The sequence below is a fragment of the Poromitra crassiceps genome (assembly GCF_964638095.1).
Source record: "Poromitra crassiceps genome assembly, chromosome: 1".
Classification (NCBI taxonomy): domain Eukaryota; kingdom Metazoa; phylum Chordata; class Actinopteri; order Beryciformes; family Melamphaidae; genus Poromitra; species Poromitra crassiceps.
This window is the reverse complement of record NC_139623.1, coordinates 74,441,778-74,468,698: the sequence shown is the minus strand read 5'-3', so window position 1 is coordinate 74,468,698 and position 26,921 is coordinate 74,441,778. Positions and strand designations below refer to the sequence as shown.

Below are 26,921 nucleotides of genomic sequence, written 5' to 3'. Positions count from 1 at the left end.
TGTTGTGGCCCTCCGTGCATGTGTTGATTGTAATCGTGTGACAATAAAGACGGGCTTGTCCGTCTGAAATCGTGTTTTTTTTAATCGTGTTTACCCGCTGCAAACACGTTTCTATTGTCCCACCCCAGTCAACAAAATAATAATAATAATAATAATACATTCAATTTATATAGCGCTTTTCTAAGTACTCAAAGTCGCTTTACACACAGAGTAAAATCATTTAATAAGTACATTTGTAATAGGAAAATAAATAGAAAATAAGTGATGGGGTTAGCAGGTGAAGGCAAGTGTGAAGAGGTGGGTCTTGAAATAACCCAAATTGCATCAAAACACAGATGTTTTTAACAGGTATATGATGTGATGGTGTCGTTATGAGATAGGGATAACATATACAGTCAATAGGCCTACACCTATCCAAATTACGCATGGGGAGAATTACAGCATGCCTCACGCAAACTGTATTACAGGGACTGCAGGACGGGAATCTGGATTGATTGATGTAACGCCCAGGCATTGCCAGGCCACACCTGTGAATAATTCTGGTGCTTAACACCGCCCAAATCCCGTTTGCGCCGTGCATAAATGATTTGGCACGCCTCTAATCTGTGCTTGCGCCTGTTGTTGTGATGAGTTATGCTCCCCCGCGAGTAATTGCATCCCCACCATATTTTGGGGCTGTTTTAACTTAAAAACAGGGAGGTCACGTCTACCCAAACAATTATATAATTTTTAAACAGTTATGTTTCTGCATAAATCATTACAATATGCTCCTGTGAGGTGGGGATGCGTTTAGCTGCTGCCGGGCGGGGGTGCAAAACTCAGCATAACACCCACTAGGCGGACTGCAAGCTTCCCTGCTTTAAGGCACGCGCAAACAGGTGAGCAAGGGCAAATAGGGGATATCGCCTGTACCAAGATAGGGCCCCTGGACTCATTTTCAAGACTCGTGACTCGACTTGGATTTGAGCAGTGATGACTCTGACTTCTCTTGGACTCGAGCATTCATGCATTCACTCAGAAGTTGGAGAGGACTTGGACTTGTTAATTGATAACGACTTTTTTGTGGGTCTGTTTTTTTTTGGTAATAGGCCCTAATCATTTGGCATGATATATTGATAGCTATATTAATACTATGAGGGCAGGCATGTATGTTCCACCTACATGGATTCATGCTCATGTTCAGTAACTCCGGACTTGGACTCAGGTAATGGGGACTCAACTCAGACTCTTCTTTGGTGACTTGGGATTTGGACTGGGGACATGAGACTCGACTCGGACTTGAGATATAGTGACTTGACTACAACACTGGTGTGAGTGCATGCATACTTATGTACACATGAATCCATGTATGTGTATAATATGTAACACACTAACCTTTTGCTTGGTGCTGTAGATGTTCTCCAGGTCGGTGACGAGGGCGGTCTTGCGCTGATGCAGCGCCCGCTCCAGCTCCTCAAAGGTTCCTGTGATCTCGGCCACTGCCTCATTCTTCCTCTCTGTCAGCTGGCGGGAGATCTCCGTCACCAGCTCAATGGCTGCTGTCAGCTGGGGCAGCCTGAGAAATTAAATAGATGTAGCATAACATTGTTACATTTTGAGACAATAATCTGCGTGCTGGTAATACATTTCCTTTTTGTTTGAAAATAAATACATAACCAAGGTTATTATGGGAAACTAAAATTAATACAAAAACTATATGTGCTAAAAAAAACACAGGGGCTGTTCAGACAGGACGTGTGTATTTGAGAAACCAGTGCCTTTCTGCAATTCATTCTCTATGGTAAGGACGCGCTAGTAGTGCTTAAAGGACCACACCTGGCATTTAAGCGCTCCTGGCAGCTAGTGTTTTTTGGCGGAACGCTCTGGGCGTCTGCTGAAAAAAGTTAAACATTTGGAGGAAAAGCGCGCTGCTCGTCATGTCACTCCTCCTACCTCTTCTCCTGCCAGGGGGATCTTCAACCTCCACTGCTGCCAGAAATGCCAATAATCTGGCTTTCATGTTTACAGTCCGAACAATCAACAACATACGCCGAATTTAAAACGCCGAGTTTAATTGTATGTTTAATAAGGAATATGCTATTTGCACCTGTATGTCAAATACGCCGAATTTAAAATGTTGAATCACGTCTAAAGTATGCACACGACATGTGCACCTATGTGCAGTGAATATGCCACTGTCTCTGACTTGTCTTATCACTATACTGCCTTATTGCGTGTTGTGTCTCTTGTTGTTTTTGCACTCATATGCCCTGTTATACTTGTACTATGTTGTAAACGGAGTCCACAGCACAAGAATTTCACACGTGATACTTGTACCATGGAGTGACAATAAAAATCTTGAATCTTGAATCTTGAATCTTGAACATCAAACAGACGAAACCAGCTGGCCGTGTGATCGTTGCGTCCTGAACTGTACTGTGCGCCACGGCAGGGAAAAACAAAACAAAACACCAAAAGAAAAAACGCTCTGTGCACTGGTCTGTGCGCATTGGAAGCGCTCTCAACATGATTTCCAATGCGTTTTGATCTGAAATACACATCTTGTGTGAACAGCCGTTCATACTGTAAAATTAGGCAAAAAGTTAAAAGTGCTATTTTGGACCCCCAGCTTTTTTTTTTAACAACAAGCATGCATTGCCAAAAATCATGCTCTCATCCTGGACCAGAGACCAGAGAGAGAGAGAGACACACTAAAGCTCAGCTCAGATGTGAAGGAAATAATAACACTAAAGCTCAGCCCAGATGTGAAGGAAATAATAACACTAAAGCTCAGCCCAGATGTGAAGGAAATAATAACACTAAGCCCAGATGTGAAGGAAATAATAACACTAAGCTCAGCCCAGATGTGAAGGAAATAATAACACTAAGCTCAGCCCAGATGTAAAGGAAATAATAACAGAAATAATAACACTAAAGCTCAGCCTAGATGTGAAGGAAATAATAACACTAAAGCTCAGCTCAGATGTGAAGGAAATAATAACACTAAGCTCAGCCCAGATGTGAAGGAAATAATAACACTAAAGCTCAGCCCAGATGTGAAGGAAATAATAACACTAAGCCTAGATGTGAAGGAAATAATAACACTAAAGCTCAGCCCAGATGTGAAGGAAATAATAACAGAAATAATAACACTAAAGCTCAGCCCAGATGTGAAGGAAATAATAACACTAAAGCTCAGCTCAGATGTGAAGGAAATAATAACACTAAGCTCAGCCCAGATGTGAAGGAAATAATAACACTAAGCTCAGATGTGAAGGAAATAATAACAGAAATAATAACACTAAGCTCAGATGTGAAGGAAATAATAACACTAAGCTCAGCTCAGATGTGAAGGAAATAATAACACTAAGCTCAGCCCAGATGTGAAGGAAATAATAACACTAAGCTCAGATGTGAAGGAAATAATAACACTAAAGCTCAGCCCAGATGTGAAGGAAATAATAACACTAAGCCCAGATGTGAAGGAAATAATAACAGAAATAATAACACTAAAGCTCAGCCTAGATGTGAAGGAAATAATAACACTAAAGCTCAGCCCAGATGTGAAGGAAATAATAACACTAAAGCTCAGCCCAGATGTGAAGGAAATAATAACACTAAAGCTCAGCTCAGATGTGAAGGAAATAATAACACTAAAGCTCAGCTCAGATGTGAAGGAAATAATAACACTAAAGCTCAGCCCAGATGTGAAGGAAATAATAACACTAAAGCTCAGCCCAGATGTGAAGGAAATAATAACACTAAAGCTCAGCCCAGATGTGAAGGAAATAATAACACTAAGCTCAGCCCAGATGTGAAGGAAATAATAACACTAAAGCTCAGATGTGAAGGAAATAATAACACTAAAGCTCAGCCCAGATGTGAAGGAAATAATAACACTAAAGCTCAGCCCAGATGTGAAGGAAATAATGACACTAAGCTCAGATGTGAAGGAAATAATAACACTAAAGCTCAGCCCAGATGTGAAGGAAATAATAACAGAAATAATAACACTAAAGCTCAGCTCAGATGTGAAGGAAATAATAAGACTAAGCTCAGCCCAGGTATGGCCCCCCACCTGCCGCGGATGGCGTCCAGCTGTGTCTTCAGGGCCGCTTTGTGTTGCTCCACGACGTCCCGCAGGGGAACGGTCACGTGCTCCTGGTGCTCGCCCTCTGTGCACTCCAGACACATGGCCGTCTCACACGACTCGCAGTAGAACTCCATCACCTGCAGAGGGAGAAAAACAGCTGAAATCCTCCTTCACTGTTTTTAGGCATGACAGGTACATCAGTTATTTCTCTAACATTAGGAATGCAAGCCCCACATGTAAAACAAACAGAAGAAAGTTTGGTTTTTATCCCAGAGGCCATTGTGAACAGTAAATGTAAAAGAAATGAGGAAGAAAGGTCTTCTGACGCAGCTGATAAATGCACTCACACATTCCTCTGGACAGAATTGGATAATAGGCCTATTATGTAGCAGAGATGGGGACTTGAGTCACATGACAGGAGTCGGCCTCAAGTCACAGTTGTAATTTGCTATAGAGACTTCACTTGATGCATGAAGAGAAGCCTTGACTTTGGTTCTGGTGACTGACCTGGGAGTTGACTTTGACTTGTGCTTTGATGACTTGAAAAGGTTTCTAAAATCGTGACAAAAGATCTTGATGCGGTCATGTTTGATGCATTTCAGGATTCACGTTTTAAAAGCGTTTTTTTTGTGCTGTTGTATCCTGCCTCAAGCATACCTCATGCTCTGATGAAGGTCTAAGAGACCCAAAGCTCGGCAAATAAAAGTGTCTTTTGCACAGATTTAAGTGTGCAGATTATTTTCCTTTTTATCTGATATCCTATTAAAACCACATTGCATTGAAAAGTCCTAGAGATTTTGATTACTTTAAGATATTTTAATTGATACTGGACTTTTGATTTATTTTGACCTGACTGTTTTACATTTCGATTTGAGACGTGATATTAATTACACAGATTTTGAGTTTTCTTCTTGCTTAAATGTGTATGGATGATTGTATATTGTGGTATCTTGTTGTTTATGAACTTGCAGACTTGAATTGCACTTTGAGTGATGAAGAAAGTATTTGTATTGATTGATTGATTGATTGATTGACACTAATTGCTAAAACCAAAGTGTTCAGATGGGTTTGAGTGAGGTAATGACTATGGAAGCGTCACATAAATAGAAGCAGGAAAAAATATATAGTCACAAGGGATCCCGACCTTTCCCTCATGGTTTGGGCAGCAGAGGGGCTTCCCCGCGGCAGCGGCGCTCACCGACTCCAACACACTGCAGGCTTCTGGCCTCGAGCACTCTGGGTCTCTTTGAAGGACCTAAAGACATTTCATCATACTTTATTCAAAAAAGCATTTACATCAGCAGGGCAGCGGACATTGGAGCTCGGCAGCTGGGCAGGGGGCAGGATGGCGAAGGCATGACCCGCCCATCTCTGCCTCTGATTGGTGCAGGAGACAAGAGATGCAGGATAGGATAGCCAAGCGAATGTGATTGGATCAACAACGTTTGATGCTAGGCCAATCAGAGGCAGAGAAGGGCGGGTCATGCCTTCGCCATCCTTGGAAAAAAAGTATTGCACACGTCACAGAGACGCAGACAATTACTTAGCTTCCGGTTGAAAGGTCAACATGCGTACAACTGTCCGGACATTTTATTTATTGCTAAATTTATTGTTATTAGTTCTTCTTGAAGGGCGCTGGGCTTGCCTTCACTGTGTAAAAACGTATCACTTTGGGCATGAGGGGAAAACGAGCAGGTGCTCGGGCACCCCTAGCACCCCCCTCTACACTTGCCTGCTTCAGATCAGCTTTTTGATCACACGCACGGTCCCATTTCTTAGACTTTCAGATACTTGTTATACTTGTTATAATTATCCCTTGTTTCATTGTCTCTTGTTTTCATCTGTGTTCCTGTCCTTTGTCTTCTGTTAAAGCCCTTGACGATCCTGTTTGCTAAAAGCGTGTGCATCTGACTTGACTGGAAAAGCTATTAAAGAGTCACACCTCCATGAGGTTGGTGATGAAGAAGTTGTTCTGAAGAGCAGAAACGCCTTTCTCAGGCAGGATGGACGTCTGCCGACACACTGGACACGAAAGCGTCAGAGACTCTGGGGGGATGTAGTTCTGCAGACAGCTAGAGGGAGAAGGGAGGGGAGCGGGGAAGAGGAGGAGAGAGAGAAAAATGCCGAGAATGAAACTAAGTGGCTGTTTTGCATTGTAATGTCATTATAGTCATATTGTATTCACACTGTAGGGGGAGCAGGAGAGTGAGATAGATGTCACTGTCAGGCTAAATAGAAAGGGCCTAAACTGTGTTTCTGTCACAACAAGTATGGAATAAGTGTCGATCCGAGTCAATATCCACACGACCCACAGCCCCAGTGTGTGTGTGTGTGTGTGTGTGGGCACGCACACACGTGCGTGTGTGTGTGTGCAGAAGCAGAGTTGGGTGCTGGCCTCATCCTGGTACAGGTTCAATGGCCCTTCGGAGGGAATCTATTTAACGTCAGACACCTTCGAGCCAAAACCAAGGCCGCAGTCAGCACATTTAAGCTGCAGTATGGAAATTACACTGACTGCACTCATGGCCCGCTGCCCAGCTGTCATCCATCACATGCTGTGTCTTTTTCCTCTGTGAACATTCAGTGAGTCTCCATCACATGCTGTGTCTTTTTCCTCTGTGAACATTCAGTGAGTCTCCATCACATGCTGTGTGTCTTTTTCCTCTGTGAACATTCAGTGAGTCTCCATCACATGCTGTGTCTTTTTCCTCTGTGAACATTCAGTGAGTCTCCATCACATGCTGTGTCTTTTTCCTCTGTGAACATTCAGTGAGTCTCCATCACATGCTGTGTGTCTTTTTCTTCTGTGAACATTCAGTGAGTCTCCATCACATGCTGTGTCTTTTTCTTCTGTGAACATTCAGTGAGTCTCCATCACATGCTGTGTCTTTTTCTTCTGTGAACATTCAGTGAGTCTCCATCACATGCTGTGTCTTTTTCTTCTGTGAACATTCAGTGAGTCTCCATCACATGCTGTGTGTCTTTTTCCTCTGTGAACATTCAGTGAGTCTCCATCACATGCTGTGTGTCTTTTTCCTCTGTGAACATTCAGTGAGTCTCCATCACATGCTGTGTGTCTTTTTCCTCTGTGAACATTCAGTGAGTCTCCATCACATGCTGTGTGTCTTTTTCCTCTGTGAACATTCAGTGAGTCTCCATCACATGCTGTGTGTCTTTTTCCTCTGTGAACATTCAGTGAGTCTCCATCACATGCTGTGTGTCTTTTTCCTCTGTGAACATTCAGTGAGTCTCCATCACATGCTGTGTGTCTTTTTCCTCTGTGAACGTTCAGTGAGTCTCCATCACATGCTGTGTGTCTTTTTCCTCTGTGAACATTCAGTGAGTCTCCATCACATGCTGTGTGTCTTTTTCTTCTGTGAACATTCAGTGAGTCTCCATCACATGCTGCGTGTCTTTTTCTTCTGTGAACATTCAGTGAGTCTCGTGGGTTAACACTGCCAATGGCTGTGCAGCACTTGTGCTACTTTTTTATTTTTTATTTAACCTTTATTTAACCAGATAAGACATTTGAGATACAAGATCTCTTTTGCGAATGTGATCTGGCCAAGAAGGCAGCAATTACAAGCCAGGTTACAATCAACATAAATTACAGTACATATAAAGGAAACATAAAAACAGGGCTATAGAGCTGAAACATTTAAAAAAAAGCAAGGACAACCAAGTACATCATAAAATACCACATCCAAGGGTAATAAATAACACAGGATCAAGAACGTAAAAACATATGGCCTAGAAACAAAATTTACAGAAAAAGGGCAAAGTAAAACTAGACATTACTGCAGGAGCAGCTTGAAGTAAGAACTTCAGATAAAGCATGTTTAAAACTGGACAGAGGAATGGAAGAGACCAGTTTTAAACGGGACTGCAGGTCGTTCCGCAGGTCGTTCCTTCAGCAGCATGCTATATAATGCTTGCCGACAATTGACGACACCATACAGTTTTGCATCAACTATAGTGTCTCATCTGCTTTTGGTCAACTGCAGTCTTATTTATTTCAAATTGTTTTTATTCGTTTTTAAACAATACAAACAAGAAAAAACAAACCCCGTAGAAGACAGACAATACAAAATAGGTGCAAGGTTGCATGATATCATACACGTATACAATCTCCTGAATAATTGTGATGCAATGACAACCAAGTGTAACAAACAAACAAACAAACAAACAAACAAACAAACAATAATAATAGAGACAAGGAAAGAACAAGAGGGGGGTGGGAAGATTCAAGATTTTCAAGATTCAAGATTCAAGATTCAAGATTTTTATTGTCACTCCATGGTACAAGTACCACGTGTGAAATTCTTGTGCAGTGGACTCCGTTTACGACATAGTACAAATAGGCAACAAGCAATAAGTAATAGGCAATAAGAAATAGGCATCAATAAGCAATAAGACAGCAATAAGGCAATGAGAAATAGGCATCAATAAGCAATAAGACAAGTCGGTGGCTTATACGACAGTGGCATATTCATTGCACATAGGTGCACATGTCATGTGCATACGTTAGACGTATGCACAAGAGGGTAGGGTAGAGATGTTGGGGGCTACTAATCTAAAGTTCTTGCGTCAAATTCCTTATGGTAATAATCTAAGAAGGGGTGCCAAGTCATTTCAAACTTTTCCAGAGAACCCTGGACTGTGCATCTGACTTTTTCTAGTTTAAGAAATGACATTACCTCACGAATCCAGTGTGAGTGTGATGGAGGTGTGGGCGATTTCCAGCTAAAAAGAATAAGCCGGCGAGCTAGTAATGTTGAAAAGGCCATTAGATCTGATTGATGTCTGGATATCCCACTGTTGCTAGGGGCAACCCCAAATATTGCAGTAATTGGATCTGGGTCAATCTGTATTTTCAACTGCAGTCTTAAGAACAACCAAGAGTATTATCCAACCAGCCAGTAAGTCTGTCAACACCACTATACAGCTCTGATCATCTGGATAATCTACTGCTGCTACTGTACTGTTGTCAGACACCTTGATGGCTTAAGATGGTTAAGATGGTTAAGATAGCTACTGAGGCAGTTCACCTCAGGCTGAAGTTTGTTTTTGCGTTAAAATGTCTGTGATATAGTTTAGTGTCAGAACCATCTGTGTTAAGTAAAACCTTAAAATCACAACAAATAACCACATGCCACAAACTGTAGCATAGTCCTCTACCGTGGAATCATTAGAAACAATAATAAAACTCATGGCAGGCTCATCCATAACCCAATCAAAGGACACAGCACTTTAAGACGTCCATAAGCATGCAAGAACATAAGTAATTACCGGTAAGTAAATTGATGCGAGTGCATGTACAGTGCCACAGACTTCAAAGGGGAGAAACGGCAAACCCCAAGCACATCACCCACCCTGCCGGACGAACTCAACGCGTTCTACGCTAGGTTTGACCCCTCTGCCAGAGCGCCCACCCCCCAACCCACCACCTCCCCCCCCCCCACCACCCCTCCTTCCCCCCCCCCCATTACCCCACAACCCCTCCTCCTCTCCTCCCCCTCTCCCCCACCACCACCCCTCCTCCTCTCCTCCCCCTCAACCCCCACCCACCCCTCAGTGCCCCCCCATCGACCCACCCCCACCTCCCCCCTACACCTACCTATCCACCCACAGCCCGCCCCTCTCCCCCACCACCCCACCCATCCCCCAATGCGGCCGGCCCGGACGGCATCCCTGGGCGTGTCCTCAAGGCCTGCGCCCACCAGCTGGCAGGCGTATTCACACTTTTCAATTCAGACATTTTCAACCAGTCCCTCTCCCTCCGGCAAGTTCCCTCCTGCTTCAAAGCAGCAACAATCATCCCATTCCCAAACAGCAGAAAGTGACCAGCCTCAACGACTGGCGCCCAATAGCCCTCACGCCCATAGCCAGCAAGTGCTTCGAAAAGCTGGTCATATCACAGATCCACCCCACACTACCGGACCACGACCCGCTACAATTTGCATACCGCCCCAACAGGAGCACAGCGGATGCAGTAGCACACATACTTCACACCGCCCTCTCTCACCTGGAGGGGAAGGACACCTATGTGAGAATGCTGTTCGTGGACTACAGCTCAGCATTCAACAGCATAGTACCCTCCAGGCTGGTAAGCAAGCTCAAGGATCTGGGACTAAACACAGCAATGTGTGACTGGATCCTGGACTTTCTGACAGCCCGCCGCCAGGTGGTGAGAGTGGGCAACCTCACCTCCTCCCCACTGAACATCAGCATAGGAGCGCCCCAGGGGTGCGTCTCCAGCCCCTTCTGGTACGACCTCTACACCCACAACTGCGTGGCGACTCAAACCTCTGATCATCTGGATAATCTACTGCTGCTACTGTACTGTTGTCAGACACCTTGATGGCTTAAGATGGTTAAGATGGTTAAGATAGCTACTGAGGCAGTTCACCTCAGGCTGAAGTTTGTTTTTGCGTTAAAATGTCTGTGATATAGTTTAGTGTCAGAACCATCTGTGTTAAGTAAAACCTTAAAATCACAACAAATAACCACATGCCACAAACTGTAGCATAGTCCTCTACCGTGGAATCATTAGAAACAATAATAAAACTCATGGCAGGCTCATCCATAACCCAATCAAAGGACACAGCACTTTAAGACGTCCATAAGCATGTGTAACGGTTGCAGAATGGTTGCACAATAAAACCAGGGACACCAGGCTTCAGGATCTGCAGTTTTATCTATAAAAGATCAGCAGGGGGCACAGTCAATACAGCACAGTGACTAGCTTTCTCTCCGTCCCCACGACAATAGTTCTCCGACTTCTCTTTTTTACAAATAAACATAAAATAAACATAAAATAACACTAATAATTTCAGTGTATACCCTTACTGTATGTGGTTACATAATACATATTTATAGTCAGTAGCTACAATACAAACAAAACAAAAATACTCAATGAGTACATTCATTCTTGTTGAAACAAAATAAAGAATTCGTTTTTAGTCACTGTATCACCCTTTAGTTCAAACATGTAACCATACAAAAATAAATAAATAAAACAAAGTGCATATTTAATGACACTATCTTCAACTTATTAAGCTAAACAAATGCAGTCCTTCATAAAAGTACAGATAACAGTATTAAACAGCAATAGCATTAAACCATACCTATAAAAGATCAGCAGGGGGCACAGTCAATACAGCACAGTGACTAGCTTTCTCTCCGTCCCCTGCAACAGGCCACGCACAATTGAGTGAAGATCAAAGACAATTTCAACAGAAATAAACGTACTTTTCCCACCAAAGCAAATGACAAAACGAATAAAAGCATGTTAGCAATCTTCTATCACAACATATCATACTATTCCACCCATGGTATGTGACATTTTAACATGCTAAGTTAAACAAGGAAATGAGAGCGGCAACACACGGCTTACCACGACAATAGTTCTCCGACTTCTGCCGGGAGAAGGCGACAACGTCACTTGTGTGTTGTGTTGTGGTGTCACGCTAATTACGGCCCCCCCTGCTACAAGAGGTAAAACGGAACTATATATATGCTCACATTGTGATATTGACAGAAAAACGATATTGTAACAGAAAATAACTTACACACGTTTTGAGAATGTTCACAAAATAAAAAATAACATGGACAACATTGACTCAGCTACATACTCCCCTCTGAACTTCTCAAAACCGTCCCAGCAAGGGTTAAGAACTGAATTCCGGGTAACAATTATCCTCTATGCATCTCTAATTGCAACATAAACGCCTCCCAACTAAAAGGGAAAGTGACATAAAGAAATTGGCCAGACTTCTATAATGTCTACTCGCTGAAGAAAGTGCCCTACACACAATCTCATACGGATGATTATTAAATAACTGTTACCCTAACTACTGAGCTCACTCAGAAGATTGAAAGACCATACATTTACCGTGAACATTCACAGCACTATCCTAATGACGTGACAACTGTGTGTGACTACATGAATAAAGTTTTGGCAAACTCACTGACCAAATTGCTTGTTTGTGTGTTCCTCTGCGTCATGTTGTGTATCAATCTGTTAACTGGGTTCACCAACCTGCCCACCCTTGTCCTAATGTGACCTACTGAATCACGTGGGGGAGGTTGTGAGACTACTTTAGGAGTTTCTCTTTTGGCTACTTTAATCTTTGAGTGACAGTCGCCTGGTTCTGACCGTTCTTCACTAAGACCAGTCTCTGCTGCGATACTGCTAGCCGTGTCAGTTTCAATGGGAAGCTCTGTCTCATCCCCAGCACTTTGACTCCCTCTGCTACAAACATCTGTTTTAGGGTTGACACTTACATCTACCCTACCACTGTCACATGTTTGTGGCTTCTGAATGGTTGTTTCAGGGGTTTCAAGGGGCCTTTGAGGGGGTTGGGAGATTGTATGCTCTATCTCTGAAGAGCCATCTGAGGGATCAGTCTGTGCTACCCAGTCGGCGGTGCGTTCTGACCGGTCAAACTCAGAGTCGGCCACCAGGAGGCTTCCATCTAGCTCACCATGTTCTTCACTTGGGGCAGAACCACTGTCAAGGGATGACTCAGTTTCGTGATCTACTTCCACTGGCAAGAAGTTGGCTTGCAAAAGCAGGTTCCTGTGTACGGTTTTCTCCTGCCCAGTGTTGGGATGTCTGATGCGGTATGTGTGGCACCGTGAGTCTTTGGAGACAACTGTGTAGAGGGCAGACTCCCACCTGTCAGCGAGTTTTCTTCGGCCACGCCCACACCTGTTTGCCACGAGAACCTGATCTCCCTTCTCAATGTCAATGCCTTTTGCCCCTCTGTTGTACAGGCCTGCTTGACGCTGCTGACTGGCATGAGCATTGACTTGGGCCAAGGCAAGAGCTTCCTTGAGGTCGTCCCTCATCCTCTTGACATAACTGTTATAGTCGGTGATGTCATTGTCACGCTCCACATTGTGGAAGATAACATCCACTGGCAGCCTGGGAATCCGTCCATACATGAGATAAAAGGGAGCATACCCAGTCGACTCATGAGCTGTACAGTTGTAAGAGAAAGTTAGCGTTTGCAGCATCTGCGGCCATCTCTGTTTATCCCTGGGGGGCAAAGCCCTGATCATATTCCCCAAGGTTCTGTTGAATCTCTCGGTGTGGCCATTCCCCATGGGATGATAGGGTGTTGTTCTTGATTTTTTCACGCCAGCGATCTGCAACAGCTCCTGAATCAACTGGCTTTCAAAATTTGCGCCCTGGTCTGAATGGATCCTTTGTGGGAACCCATAGACGCAAAAATACCTATCCCACAGCTGACGAGCGACTTGTTTGGCGGACTGGTCAGAGCATTTGAAGGCATGGGCCATTTTAGTGAAATGGTCTGTCATCACTAACACATCCACACTCTTTCCCTTGGAATCTTCTGCAGACCAGAAGTCTATACAGACCAGCTCTAGGGGGCTCGTGGTCTTGATGCTCTCAAGCTGGGCCCTTCCATCAGGCTCCAATGTCTTGCTGACAACACAGCGCTTGCAGCATTTCACATATTCTCTGACATCACGCTCCATCTCCGCCCAGAAGAATCTCTGCCTTGTTAGATGTAAGGTCCTACTCTGACCCTGATGGCCAGCATCATCGTGGACACCACGCAGGATACGTTTGACCAAGGAGGAGGGTGCCATGTACTGATGACGTTTCCTTCCAGTTAGTGAGTCCTTGCACACTCTGTACAGCACACCATCGAGCACTGTCAATTTCTGCCATTGCTTCAGGGTTTTGAGCACCAGCATTGACAATCCAGCTTTCTCTCTTCTTGACGGCCGTCTCCCCCGAGTGACAAATGAGATGACCTGCGACAGTGTCACATCTTTTCTCTGTTCATCTTGTAGCTCTTGGAGTGAAAATACGGGCAGTGTGTCCTGACCTGGCGGGACTAGCTTCTCCAGGTCTTGAGCGAGCCAAGAAACCACCCTTTCTCTGAAGCCTTGTTCCCATTCAGCATGACCTGTCAGGACTGCAGACACGGCATCGTCGCTCAGAGAGAGACGCTCCAAGTTCTGTGATGAGAGTGGGAGTTCAACACTCTGGTGGTTGGCACTGACCCTGAACGCCTCTTGCACTATACCCTCTTGAACTTGTTGTGACTCATCCAACAGCACTTCATATGACTCCTTCATGAGCCTCTGGCAGACACGATTTTGGACAAAGGGCAGCCTGCTCAAGGCATCAGCTACAATGTTCTTGCTGCCAGGTATGTACTTGATGCTGAAGTTGTATGGCGACAATTTAGATATCCATCTTTGCTCAACTGCGTCAAGTTTAGGTTTTGTTAGAATGTAGGTTAGTGGATTATTGTCCGTCCAGATGGTGAAGGTGTGTCCCTTTAGCCAATGGCTAAATTTGTCGCAGACGGACCACTTCAGTGCCAAAAACTCTAGGCGATGAGCAGGGTAGTTTCTTTGAGCACGGTTGAGTGACTTGCTGGCAAATGCGATGGGACGTGCCTTACTTTCTCCCTCTTGAACTTGTGATAATACAGCACCTAAGCCATCTTGAGAGGCGTCTGTAGACAGAAGGAAGGGTCGGCTGAAATCAGGGTGTGCGAGTGTGACAGACTCCATGAGTGCAGTTTTCAGCTGTTCAAATGCGCGGCCATGCTCCTCTCCCCAATCACTTGGATGTAACTTTCTGAATGCAGCAGCAGCTCGTGCATTTCCTTTCTTCCCCTTTGGTGCAGCAGTCAGTGTGAAGAGTGGCTTGGCTATGCGGGAACAATCGTGTATGAACTGCTGATAGTACATGATCATGCCCAGGAACGACTTGATCTTCTTTTGAGAGGGGGTAACGCCATCCTCCATCATAAGATCAGCCTCTGTCACGGAAGCAATGGCCTTGACCTTATCAGGGTCAGTTGACACACCGTGTTCATCCACAACATGCCCCAAGAATCTCACACTCCTCCGGAGCAGCTGACATTTGTGGGGGGCCAGCTTTAATCCATGTTCACGCAGCCTGCTGAAAACTGTTTCAAGCCTCTTGAGGGCTTCGGCTTCGTTGGGGGCATATACGAGCACATCGTCTAAATAGCAGAGCAGGGTCAAGAAGTTCTGGTCACCAAATATACCCATCATGAGACGCATGAAGCTTGCAGGACTGTTGCATAGCCCCTGCGGGAGTCTGTTGAACTCATAGAGCCCCATGGGTGTGGTGAAGGCTGTGAGTTTCTTGTCTTCCTCTGCCATGGTGACGTTATAATAGCCAGAGGTGAGGTCCATGGCACTGAATATGGCGTTACCCCCCAACGCTGCCAGACAGTCTGATTGATGGGGTAAAGGATGGGCATCCTTGATTGTGCGGGCATTTAACCAGCGGTAGTCCACGCATATTCTAAGGTCCCCATTCTTCTTCCATACAAGCACTAGTGGGGATGCCCATTCACTGTTGGACTTGCGGATGAGTTCCCGTTCCTCCATCTCGGACAGTACCTGACGGAGCTTGTGGTAATGCCCTGGTGGCACACGCCGGTATGGGAGTCTGAATGGCCGCACATCAGACATGTGGATGCGGTGGACAAAATCCTTAGCCAGCCCACAATCAAGCTTACTCCTTGAGAAGACGTCATCATACTTGTTGATCAGTTGCAGCAGTTGTGATTTCCAGTGATCGGACACCTCACATGCGTCAATATCTAGATCATCCAATCCCAGGTTATGTAGGCTGTTACGAAAATTGGGACAAGGAGTGGAACCGGAGCTACTGGCCCCTTCACCATTTACTGTCTGACTTTGCACTGTGACTTTTTCGACTGGCGTTTGTTCAGGAGTCATGTCTAGGTCCTCGACGGCTATGCAGGTGGTCACATCAGCCACCTTGGTGTTCCGCTTTAATGTTATGACCTTGTCAGAGGTGTTGAGGATCCTGACGGGGACCCATCTGTCACCATTCATAGAGGCTACCGATCTGCAGACCATGATGTCTTTCTTGTGAGTCTGTGCTTTTGGTGGCTCAACCAGAATGGCACTGCCTTCGGAAAGGGGTGAGGCTGCAGGTAACTTGCCCCAGACCAGGTGCTCTTGTTTAGGGAGAAGAGTTACTGCCTTCATCAGTTTAACAGTCCCAAGGAAGTCTGGTATTGTATCGCCCCTCCATCTGTTGATGCCAGACAACATGCTGAGGAACTGCATTATCTCTGGTGCGTTTGCGGACTCAGGTTTGCTCAGCACCTGCCAGAAGTTGGGAGACTGTTTGAACTGCTTTATGAGGTGTTTAATTACATTTGTGCCCAGGATCACTGGATCCTTCTGTCCGGGAACGACTAAGGCAGGCACACTGAACGTGCAGCCGTACACGTCCATCTTCAGGTTGTGGATGCATTTGGGCTTGACTTGGATTCCACCACAGCCAACAAGCCTGATATTAGTGTGGAGACCGTTGGGCTCTGTTGCTGATCCGGCATCCTTAAGCAGCTGTTCAGCCTCTTCACTAATGGTACAGGCCATGGAGCCAGTATCTAGCAGAGCTTGCAGTGAAACTTTATCATTGACTTGTGCATTGGTGTAGAACAGACTGTCAGATGTATCAAGCTTGGTTATGTTTTGGAACAATACAACAGTATCAGGTGGGGCAGATTTTAGGCTTTCTGCATACACAGACTGCATGTCCTCTTCGTCACTAGAGTTGAGGGTGTCATCACGGTCACTCACACTGTCCCCTCTCAGGTGTGAGCGACTTAGTTTCCCTGATCAGGTGATCTGCCATCTCGTTGCACAGCAGTGGCTTTGGGGCAGTCTCTTCGCTGATGCCCTACTTCTAGGCAGCCCAGACATCTCCTTTCTCTCATGCAGTGTGTTCGTGTAGAGTGAGAGTTGTTGCCACAGACTCGGCATGAGGTGAAATGATCTGGGGGGGGGGATTGGGGTCTAGCCGCATCAGCCGGCTGGCTGGTACGCTCTAACACTCTCTCTAACATGCTTAGCACACGCTCTAGGGCACCCTGTTCTGACGCAGCTGCTCCATTTGGCTTGGCTGAATTAGTCGGGGTGTATTTGACTGTGTTAATTTGAGCATATTCGGGTTCAGGTTCTGGGGGATTAATAGCTGCTACAGCTGTGGCTACCTGGAGGACATGTGCTTTGGCCATGTTTGCGTTTGACTTCTTCACATGACACTCCCTTTGGTGTTCATCGATGGTCTCCTGCACCTCTGTGAGGGACCACTTACTTATGGGCTTACATTTGAAAACGCAGGCGAGACTAGGATCAGGGCAGGTTCGAATGAACATCATAGCTATTTCTGTATCCATATTGTCCATTTTACCCCCCTGACGCTTCAAGTGCCTGTCGGCTGCCTCGGCAGCTGTATTAAGCCTAACCCAGTAATCAACTAGTGTCTCTTTTACTGTCGGCTGTGTGGCATAGAAATCGGCTAGTGGTAGACAGGACCCAGGGGTCTCGCTAAAGTAGCGGCTCAGTATGCTATATATTGCCTCAGGGCCAGCTGCTAAGCTGCTTTTCAATCCTACTTTGACAATACTTTTAGCCTTGCCAAGAAGATGGCTCAGAATCTCATCTTTCTGTTCGTTGGTTGAGACACTTTTCTTGTGCAAATACACCTCCATTATATCTATCCATTCTTGAACAGAATATTTGTCGTCGCCATCGCCACGATACATGGGAGGCTCCTTGATATCAGACCTGACTACCAGACTTACTTTGGAAAAGTCAATGGTTGTGTCTGATGCACCAAGTCTAACTGGTTTCACTGATGGAGGCTGATTCGGGGTGAGTGGGGACTGACTGGCTATCAAGCGGCTGGCTATTGACTCACCAATCTGACTCCCTAACTCACCGATGAGGTCACGTAACTGTTGGGTGGTGTTCTCATTGTTGACATTAGGGGTGGAAAACTGAGGCACAGGTGGAGGAGTTTCAGTGATGTCGTCCAATGTCTCATCAACGGTTAACATTGCAGCCCTACTCCGAACTGCCCCATCTGTGCTAAACCACGGGCTTCCCATCCCAACACCGGGTGTGAAATTACTGAACGTATCCTGACCTCTGCCTGCCATCTCACACAGTACATATAAAAGGTGTAGAAAACAAATCAACGTTAAAATTGTTTTACAAATTTCACAGAAAAAAATATATATCTTGTGCTAATTTTTTTTTTTTTTTTTTATATAGTTTTATCCTGAACACCTGTGTTATACTGAATATTAGCAATCACTTCTACAGCTAACAGAATCCACGGGTCCACCAACTTAGTATCCCAGACGTCACAAGCACACAGCTGAACCCCAGCGATCGGCGGCGGCTGACCAATGGATCCGGGTCGTCACGGCACCAGTTTTATGTAACGGTTGCAGAATGGTTGCACAATAAAACCAGGGACACCAGGCTTCAGGATCTGCAGTTTTATCTATAAAAGATCAGCAGGGGGCACAGTCAATACAGCACAGTGACTAGCTTTCTCTCCGTCCCCACGACAATAGTTCTCCGACTTCTCTTTTTTACAAATAAACATAAAATAAACATAAAATAACACTAATAATTTCAGTGTATACCCTTACTGTATGTGGTTACATAATACATATTTATAGTCAGTAGCTACAATACAAACAAAACAAAAATACTCAATGAGTACATTCATTCTTGTTGAAACAAAATAAAGAATTCGTTTTTAGTCACTGTATCACCCTTTAGTTCAAACATGTAACCATACAAAAATAAATAAATAAAACAAAGTGCATATTTAATGACACTATCTTCAACTTATTAAGCTAAACAAATGCAGTCCTTCATAAAAGTACAGATAACAGTATTAAACAGCAATAGCATTAAACCATACCTATAAAAGATCAGCAGGGGGCACAGTCAATACAGCACAGTGACTAGCTTTCTCTCCGTCCCCTGCAACAGGCCACGCACAATTGAGTGAAGATCAAAGACAATTTCAACAGAAATAAACGTACTTTTCCCACCAAAGCAAATGACAAAACGAATAAAAGCATGTTAGCAATCTTCTATCACAACATATCATACTATTCCACCCATGGTATGTGACATTTTAACATGCTAAGTTAAACAAGGAAATGAGAGCGGCAACACACGGCTTACCACGACAATAGTTCTCCGACTTCTGCCGGGAGAAGGCGACAACGTCACTTGTGTGTTGTGTTGTGGTGTCACGCTAATTACGGCCCCCCCTGCTACAAGAGGTAAAACGGAACTATATATATGCTCACATTGTGATATTGACAGAAAAACGATATTGTAACAGAAAATAACTTACACACGTTTTGAGAATGTTCACAAAATAAAAAATAACATGGACAACATTGACTCAGCTACACATGCAAGAACATAAGTAATTACCGGTAAGTAAATTGATGCGAGTGCATGTACAGTGCCACAGACTTCAAAGGGGAGAAACGGCAAACCCCAAGCACATCACCCACCCTGCCGGACGAACTCAACGCGTTCTACGCTAGGTTTGACCCCTCTGCCAGAGCGCCCACCCCCCAACCCACCACCTCCCCCCCCCCCACCACCCCTCCTTCCCCCCCCCCATTACCCCACAACCCCTCCTCCTCTCCTCCCCCTCTCCCCCACCACCACCCCTCCTCCTCTCCTCCCCCTCAACCCCCACCCACCCCTCAGTGCCCCCCCATCGACCCACCCCCACCTCCCCCCTACACCTACCTATCCACCCACAGCCCGCCCCTCTCCCCCACCACCCCACCCATCCCCCAATGCGGCCGGCCCGGACGGCATCCCTGGGCGTGTCCTCAAGGCCTGCGCCCACCAGCTGGCAGGCGTATTCACACTTTTCAATTCAGACATTTTCAACCAGTCCCTCTCCCTCCGGCAAGTTCCCTCCTGCTTCAAAGCAGCAACAATCATCCCATTCCCAAACAGCAGAAAGTGACCAGCCTCAACGACTGGCGCCCAATAGCCCTCACGCCCATAGCCAGCAAGTGCTTCGAAAAGCTGGTCATATCACAGATCCACCCCACACTACCGGACCACGACCCGCTACAATTTGCATACCGCCCCAACAGGAGCACAGCGGATGCAGTAGCACACATACTTCACACCGCCCTCTCTCACCTGGAGGGGAAGGACACCTATGTGAGAATGCTGTTCGTGGACTACAGCTCAGCATTCAACAGCATAGTACCCTCCAGGCTGGTAAGCAAGCTCAAGGATCTGGGACTAAACACAGCAATGTGTGACTGGATCCTGGACTTTCTGACAGCCCGCCGCCAGGTGGTGAGAGTGGGCAACCTCACCTCCTCCCCACTGAACATCAGCATAGGAGCGCCCCAGGGGTGCGTCTCCAGCCCCTTCTGGTACGACCTCTACACCCACAACTGCGTGGCGACTCAAACCTCGAACCCCATCGTGAAGTTTGCAGACGACACAGCAGTCGTGGGGCTGATCTCCAGGAGCGACGAGACGGCCTACAGAGAGGAGGTGGAGGACCTGGAACAATGGTGTCAGGACAACCACCTCTCTCTAAACGTCTCCAAGACCAAGGAGATCATTGTAGACTACAGGAGGCGCACACGCCCCAATCACCATCAACGGCACAGTGGTGGAAAGGGTGGACAGCTTCAAGTACCTGGGAGTCAACATCCACCAGCCACACCGCCACTGTTGTCAAAAAGGCCCAACAGCGACTACACAGACTCAGGCACCTGAAGAAATTTGGGCTAAGGCCAAAAATCCTCAGGGACTTCTACAGAGGCACCATTGAAAGCCTGCTGACTGGCTGCTTCACCACCTGGTACGGGAACTGCATCACCATGGACCGCAGGGCGCTAAGAAGAGTGAGGCGCGCGGCCCAGCACGTAACAGGATGTGAGCTGCCAGAACTGGAGCGACTGTACAACCAGCGGTGCCTCAGGAGGTCCCTGAAGATCATCAAGGACACAAACCACCCCCACAACAGCCTGTTCTCCCCGTTACCCTCAGGGAGGAGATACAGGGTCCCAAAAGCACGCACAAAATGCTTGAGGGACAGTTTCTTCCCGCAGGCCACGAGACTCCTTAACTCATTCATCGCCAAAGACGTCTTTAACGTGTTATCAGGAATAGCCATCCACGGCAAAGACGTGTTTGACGTGTTTTTGTTTTTATTAGTGCAGCGCGTAGTTCAAAGACTTCCCCAGCCTGTGACATGGTATCAGGTCCATGGCCTCAAAGTTCCTGTGTGCCAGCCCGAAAGAGACGAGACGGAGTCACAACTTTGTGAGGAGGAGAACAGCAGCCTCGCCACAGAAATGGCTTTCACACAGAGCCAAGCAGCACGGCCACTTTCCTGTCGAGGGCGAGGAAGACTGGACTCCAATGCGACAGGACCCGGATGATCTCGCGGTAAGGAGTGTGTGTGTGTGTGTGTGAGAGAGACTACACTGATCTCTGCATTCTATGATCGTATAGTTTACTGAGACACTAGTACACTACACTGTCTCTGTACTAAATGTGATTATATAGTTTACTGAGGATATGTTGCTTTTATTTCAGATGAGGAGCCGATTGTGAGCCCACATCTCAGAATGAGGTCAGGACGGTCATTTAGGTCTGCTAAATGACGAAATGTAATGTAATGTAAAGAGACACACATGGGCCCCGCGCACACACATTCACACTCACTCACACTGAGTAAACTGTATTGTTGAATGTAAAAAAAGCACTTCATGTATATATATATATATATATAATAATAATAATAATAATGATTGGATTTATATAGCGCTTTTCTAGACACCCAAAGCGCTTCACAGGAATCATTATTCATTCACACCATTCGTACCAGTGGTGGTAAGCTACGGGTGATGTAGCTACAGCTGCCCTGGGGAAGACTGACGGAAGCGTGGCAGCCATTTCGCGCCTACGGCCCCTCCGACCACCACCAACATTCATAGACATTCATACCCATTCATACGAGGCAATGAGGGTTAAGTGTCTTGCCCAAGGACACAACGACAACAGCTGGGAGGGAGCGGGATTCGAACCGCAAACCCTTGAGTCATTGGCCGACCTGCTCTACCTCCCGAGCTAATGCCGTCCATATATATATATATATTTTTTGTCATTTGTGTCATAACGAATAATATTTACATGTCTGATGTCAATACAGTTCAAAATAAAAGAATTGAGAGTGAGTTCTGCCTGAGATAGTGTCCTTTACAAAAATGCAATTTTCTGCAATTTCTCTTCTCAGAGAGACCTTTTTGGTGAAAACAGGGTGTATATAAATGGCTATAAGTAGAGTACAGAACATGCTAAAAGCTCACTTTTTTTTCTGGTGAACCCAGAGACGTACATCTTCATTTTGAGGTATTGCAAATCACTTTGGTGCTAATAGATAATTTACTGTGGGTCTTGAAAGATGACCAACAATTATGAAAATCTTTGGCCTGTGCTAAATATTGGCAGTCCTAAACTGGCCATGAATGAGTTAACATACACAAATAAACTCCCAACAATCATGTAGTAGCTGTACTGCAACTGCTACCATTACGTTTAATTAGGTCTATGCCATTTGCACCTGTGCAAACAGAATGTTTAATTATGTTTAATTATGTCTATACTATTTGCACCTATGTGCAGTGAATATGTCACTGTTTTCTGGCTTGTTGTATTGCTTTACTGCCGTATTGCTTGTTGTTTCTCTTGTTTTCCTGCACCTATATGCCCTGTCATTTTGCACGTTGCATGTTGTAATGGAGTCTACAGCACAAGAATTTCACACGTGATACTTGTACTACAGAGTGACAATAAAAATCTTGAATCTTGCAATCTGTTGAAAAACACGGTTGATGTAGAGAGAGCGGGGGCTTCCTAACTTCTGTCTGCCACCTCAACCCAACAACTACTACATCTACCAATCCAATATTAGCATTTGTCTGGCAGCGTGTATAACCCCAAACTAAATCTGTTTCCCTCAGCAGGGCTCTGGATAATGTGCCAGTGCCACACAGTAAAACTGAGGATTAAACTTGCCCCCCCACACAGCACGCAAAAAGGATTTCATTCAAAACTCTGCGCATGGGGTATTCTGAACTAACATTACATCCACGATGTCATGATGTCTGTCATGACTCTGATGAAGACGCATATGGCGTCGAAACGTCCGTCTTTTTACTCTGCACCTAAATAAAAGGTATTGGAATGGTCGGAGCTGCTCCAGTTTTCTTTTTTACTTTATTGCTGCGTCCCTCCTCTCTGTGATGCACCGGACCTGCCTGCAATAGCCGAAGCGCGGTGGGACTCCCTAGACACAATCCTGTGTATTTGCTCACTGCACCAAGCGGCAAACATCCCCCCTTCATTCTCTATCCTCCCACCCTGACCCAGAACCTTTCCAACAGCCTCCTCTGTTGTAGTCTCGGCTCCCAGACGTTTGGTGAGCTGCACCACCAAACGTCTGGGAATTTCACTGTCAGAAACTGTCTGTCAGAGCCCGGCGAGAACGGCCGGCAGCAGACACGCCTACATTTATTATTAGAATTTTATTTGGTAGTGGCAATGCCATTTATCATAGTTCCAATATAGAGCAAGACACCGATGTGCTGCAAAGAGAGTTTATACCTGTTGTTTATTTTACAATAATTTTTCCTACCCGGAAGTGGTCCGCTTGCTACTGTGAGTCATCAGCAGGCTCTGTAACATTAGCCTCGGGAGTCGGGTTTATCGCTGGGGGAAAGACCTCTAGCCGCCGGGGCCGGATGAAACACGTCCTAGTCTGGGCACCTTTCATCCCGCTTTTTGTCATGGGGCGTAAACCACGGAACCAGAACGAACACCGGAAGGCAGTGCGCCAAAATACGTCTTTGTTGCCGTTAGCTTGACGTCTCTTGCCTCGATTAATTGTCTGATGCAAAGCTTCTGTATTGGCTTAAAAGATGTGAGATTGTGAATCCGCAATGTTTCTAAAATAACTTCTTCAAAAACTTCGTTCGGTACGTCCATCTTTTGTTTTGTTGTTTGCCGTTCTGATACTTGTGTCAAATTGTCAAGTTAACGTGAAAGTTGACGAGCTAGAAACGCTGCCCATCCGGTCTAGGGCGGGCTCTAGGCCGGAACCAGGTAGGGTGACAAAATCAATTGTGAGCGGAAGCCAGGCTCTTTCTCGCCAAGAAGAGCCTGGTGTTCTCCGCAAACGCGGCGATGTTTTGCGAAACACTGGTTCTGCATGAGCGTCACTGCCCCCAGAAAGCAGGCCCGCCCACAACACTCATGATTGGTTCTCCGATGCAAGGCTTCCAACAGCGCCACCTAACGTTATGCAAAGATTTAAATAGTAATATTCTCAGTCTTACAGGAGTGAAACGATTAAGACTGAGGGCTGAGTCTACCTCTGTTGTAAAAAGTCCAGTAAGTGTCGCCTGAGGGGCTTTTGTCTTCCTGATGAACTGTAGATGGAGGAATCGCCTCTCTCAACAAAGGGCCTCTTTTCAGACTGCAGTCGCTGACAGTTCCCCGACGCTGAGGAATGCACTTATCGCAGTGGAGTCAGTGAGGAGCAGCAGTCTGGAGTCAGTGAGGAGCAGCAGTCTGGAGTCAGTGAGGAGGAGCAGCAGTCTGGAGTCAGTGAGGAGCTGCAGTCTGGAGTCAGTGAGGAGCTGCAGTCTGGAGTCAGTGAGGAGCTGCAGTCTGGAGTCAGTGAGGAGCTGCAGTCTGGAGTCTGACTGTTTCATTGCGGTTTAGAGATTTGCTATGAGGTTCCGCTAATGGCCGGCATGTAAATATGACAAGACTTCTGTGGTTGTGTTTGGTTAGGGTCAGTGTGAAGGTTGGGGTTTAAGATGCAGTTTTATTAGGGGGGTACGGTGGCGCAGTGGTAAGCGCTGTCGCCTCACAGCTCGAAGGCCCTGGGTTCGATTCCCACCTGGGACGCTGTGAACGCTGAAGGAATGCGTGCCCGTCCGCATGTCCTCGAGTGCCCACCGCCCGGGTGGGGTCGTCAAAAGGGCCTTTCTGTGTGGAGTTTGCATGTTCTTCTCCCCGTGCCTCCCGGGGGTTTCCTTCATATAGGAACTCCTCTTCACCAAAAACATGCAATATCCTGGTTGCTGATGTGGTGCCTCCTCTGGTCGTTAAGGGCGCCTGTTCGGAGGGAGGGGAACTCGTTGGAATAGCAGGATCCTCCCACGTGCTATGTCCTACCGGTGAAGCTTCCCCTGTCAGGTGAAAAGAAGCGGCTGGCTAACTGCCCATGTCTCGGAGGAAGCATGGAGCCAGTTTTCGGCTCTCCCCAGATCGGCAGAGGGTGGAGCAGCAACCAGGATAAACAAATTAAATTAGCACTAATGGGGGATAAAAAAAATGGGATAGAAAATCGGGGGGGGGAGTGCAGTTTTATTGCTGTAACACTCATAGAAAAGTTCAGGTTCACTGTGTTAACTGTTGGGGTCAAAAGACGGTCAAAAACAATGCTGTAATGTTACTTCTATAGCCGGCAGGGCAGAGCCTTGGGTTTGTGTCAGGGATGGTTGGGTAATTAGGAACCTGGTCGGTTGTTAACGGCAGGAGCACATGTTGGTTACCTCTCACAGAAGGTGTGCAGGCAGGGCAGGACCTTGGGGTTGTGGTAGTGATCCAGACAGATGCTGCAGACCAGAAACTGCTTGTCTATCTGACGCACCACTGGGCTGGTGCTCCCAGTCTCTCGCTTTGCCATGGCAGAAGACATTCAAAGCTGCTGACCGCAACTCCAGTTAGCCTGCAAAGTGAGAGAGGGGGAATAGATACACAGGTACATAGATGAATGTCTGCACACCTGGACTCAGCTATGTGTTAAAGGGTTAGGAAGGAAAATCTATATCTATTTCTGACCCCATACACTTTGCAAATCACACATTAACCATAACAGAAACCTACAAATACCTTGGAGTAACACTTGATACTCACCTCACCTACAAACATCACATCAATAACTTAGTCAAGAAGGCAAATCAGAAACTATTTGTTTACAGTAAGATTAGACAATTTCTCACCCTCACTGTTTCAAATACATACCTACATGCAATATTTCTCTCAGCAATATCCTACTGTCTTCCAATCTGGTCCCTCACGACAAAGGAAACCATAGAACCCATAGCAAGACTCTACAACAGAGCATATCAAATTCATGGTAACTTTCCACCCTGGACTCACCACTGTACTGCACTTTCACACTCCTCTGCTACAACTTTTCAGAATTACACAAAAAGTCTAGCCATTAAAGTCCCTGGAAACCAGAAATATTTTATTATTATTTAGCATTTTGAGTTCATCACATCACAGGAATCTATGTTAATAAGCCACCAGCCAAATTTGAACGATGATGAACGTCGCAAAGTATATAAATTTAGGTTTGACAGTCTTGACAAAAGTCATGAGAATCAATTAGTTTTTAGAGTGTATTTTCTCCCGCGGACTGTGTGGGCGTGTCCCGTCTGCAGCAGGGAAATTTCTGTCTCTCGGAGAGCGCGAGAGAGAGGGGGGGAGGGAAACGGAGAAAGAGAGAAAGAGAGATCGAGTGCGTGTGTCGAACACACACACACCGTGTGTGTGTGTGTGTGTGTGTGTGTGTGTGTGTGTGTGTGTGTGTGTGTTCGTTGCTCGGAGAGGGAGAGTGCGACTGCACAGCGCAGTGTGTGTGTGTATGTGTGAGTAACCTCGCGTCACCAGGCTGTGTGTCTCTCTCTGTGCTCTCTCTCACACTAGTCCCGAGAGAGAGAGAGAGAGAGAGAGAGAGAGAGAGAGCGAGCAGCATAGCGCTCGGCACAGAGTGGGAGGCAGACAGACATACACTGAGCGAGCGCTGTCACTGGGGGCAAAGAACGGACAAAAGGAGAAGGGCGAGTTGCGCGCGTGTACAAAGGTTATATAGAGCTTATGACGTCATAAGCTCCTGCAT

The 26,921-nt window shown here is 46.0% G+C and overlaps 1 protein-coding gene across 1 annotated transcript in view; it reads right to left on the bottom strand.

Annotated features, from left to right (window-relative positions):
- Positions 1 to 25,712, bottom strand: part of trim3b (tripartite motif containing 3b) — a gene marked incomplete at both ends in the record, with an annotated part of 52,229 nt that extends 26,517 nt beyond the window's left edge. The window contains 5 exons of the mRNA XM_083637497.1: positions 1,375 to 1,555; positions 4,058 to 4,209; positions 5,217 to 5,327; positions 6,015 to 6,144; positions 25,567 to 25,712. Of these exons, the coding sequence (XP_083493623.1) occupies positions 1,375 to 1,555; positions 4,058 to 4,209; positions 5,217 to 5,327; positions 6,015 to 6,144; positions 25,567 to 25,712 (720 nt within the window). The remainder of the gene's footprint in view (positions 1 to 1,374; positions 1,556 to 4,057; positions 4,210 to 5,216; positions 5,328 to 6,014; positions 6,145 to 25,566) is intronic.
- Positions 25,713 to 26,921: the final 1,209 nt, after the last annotated feature.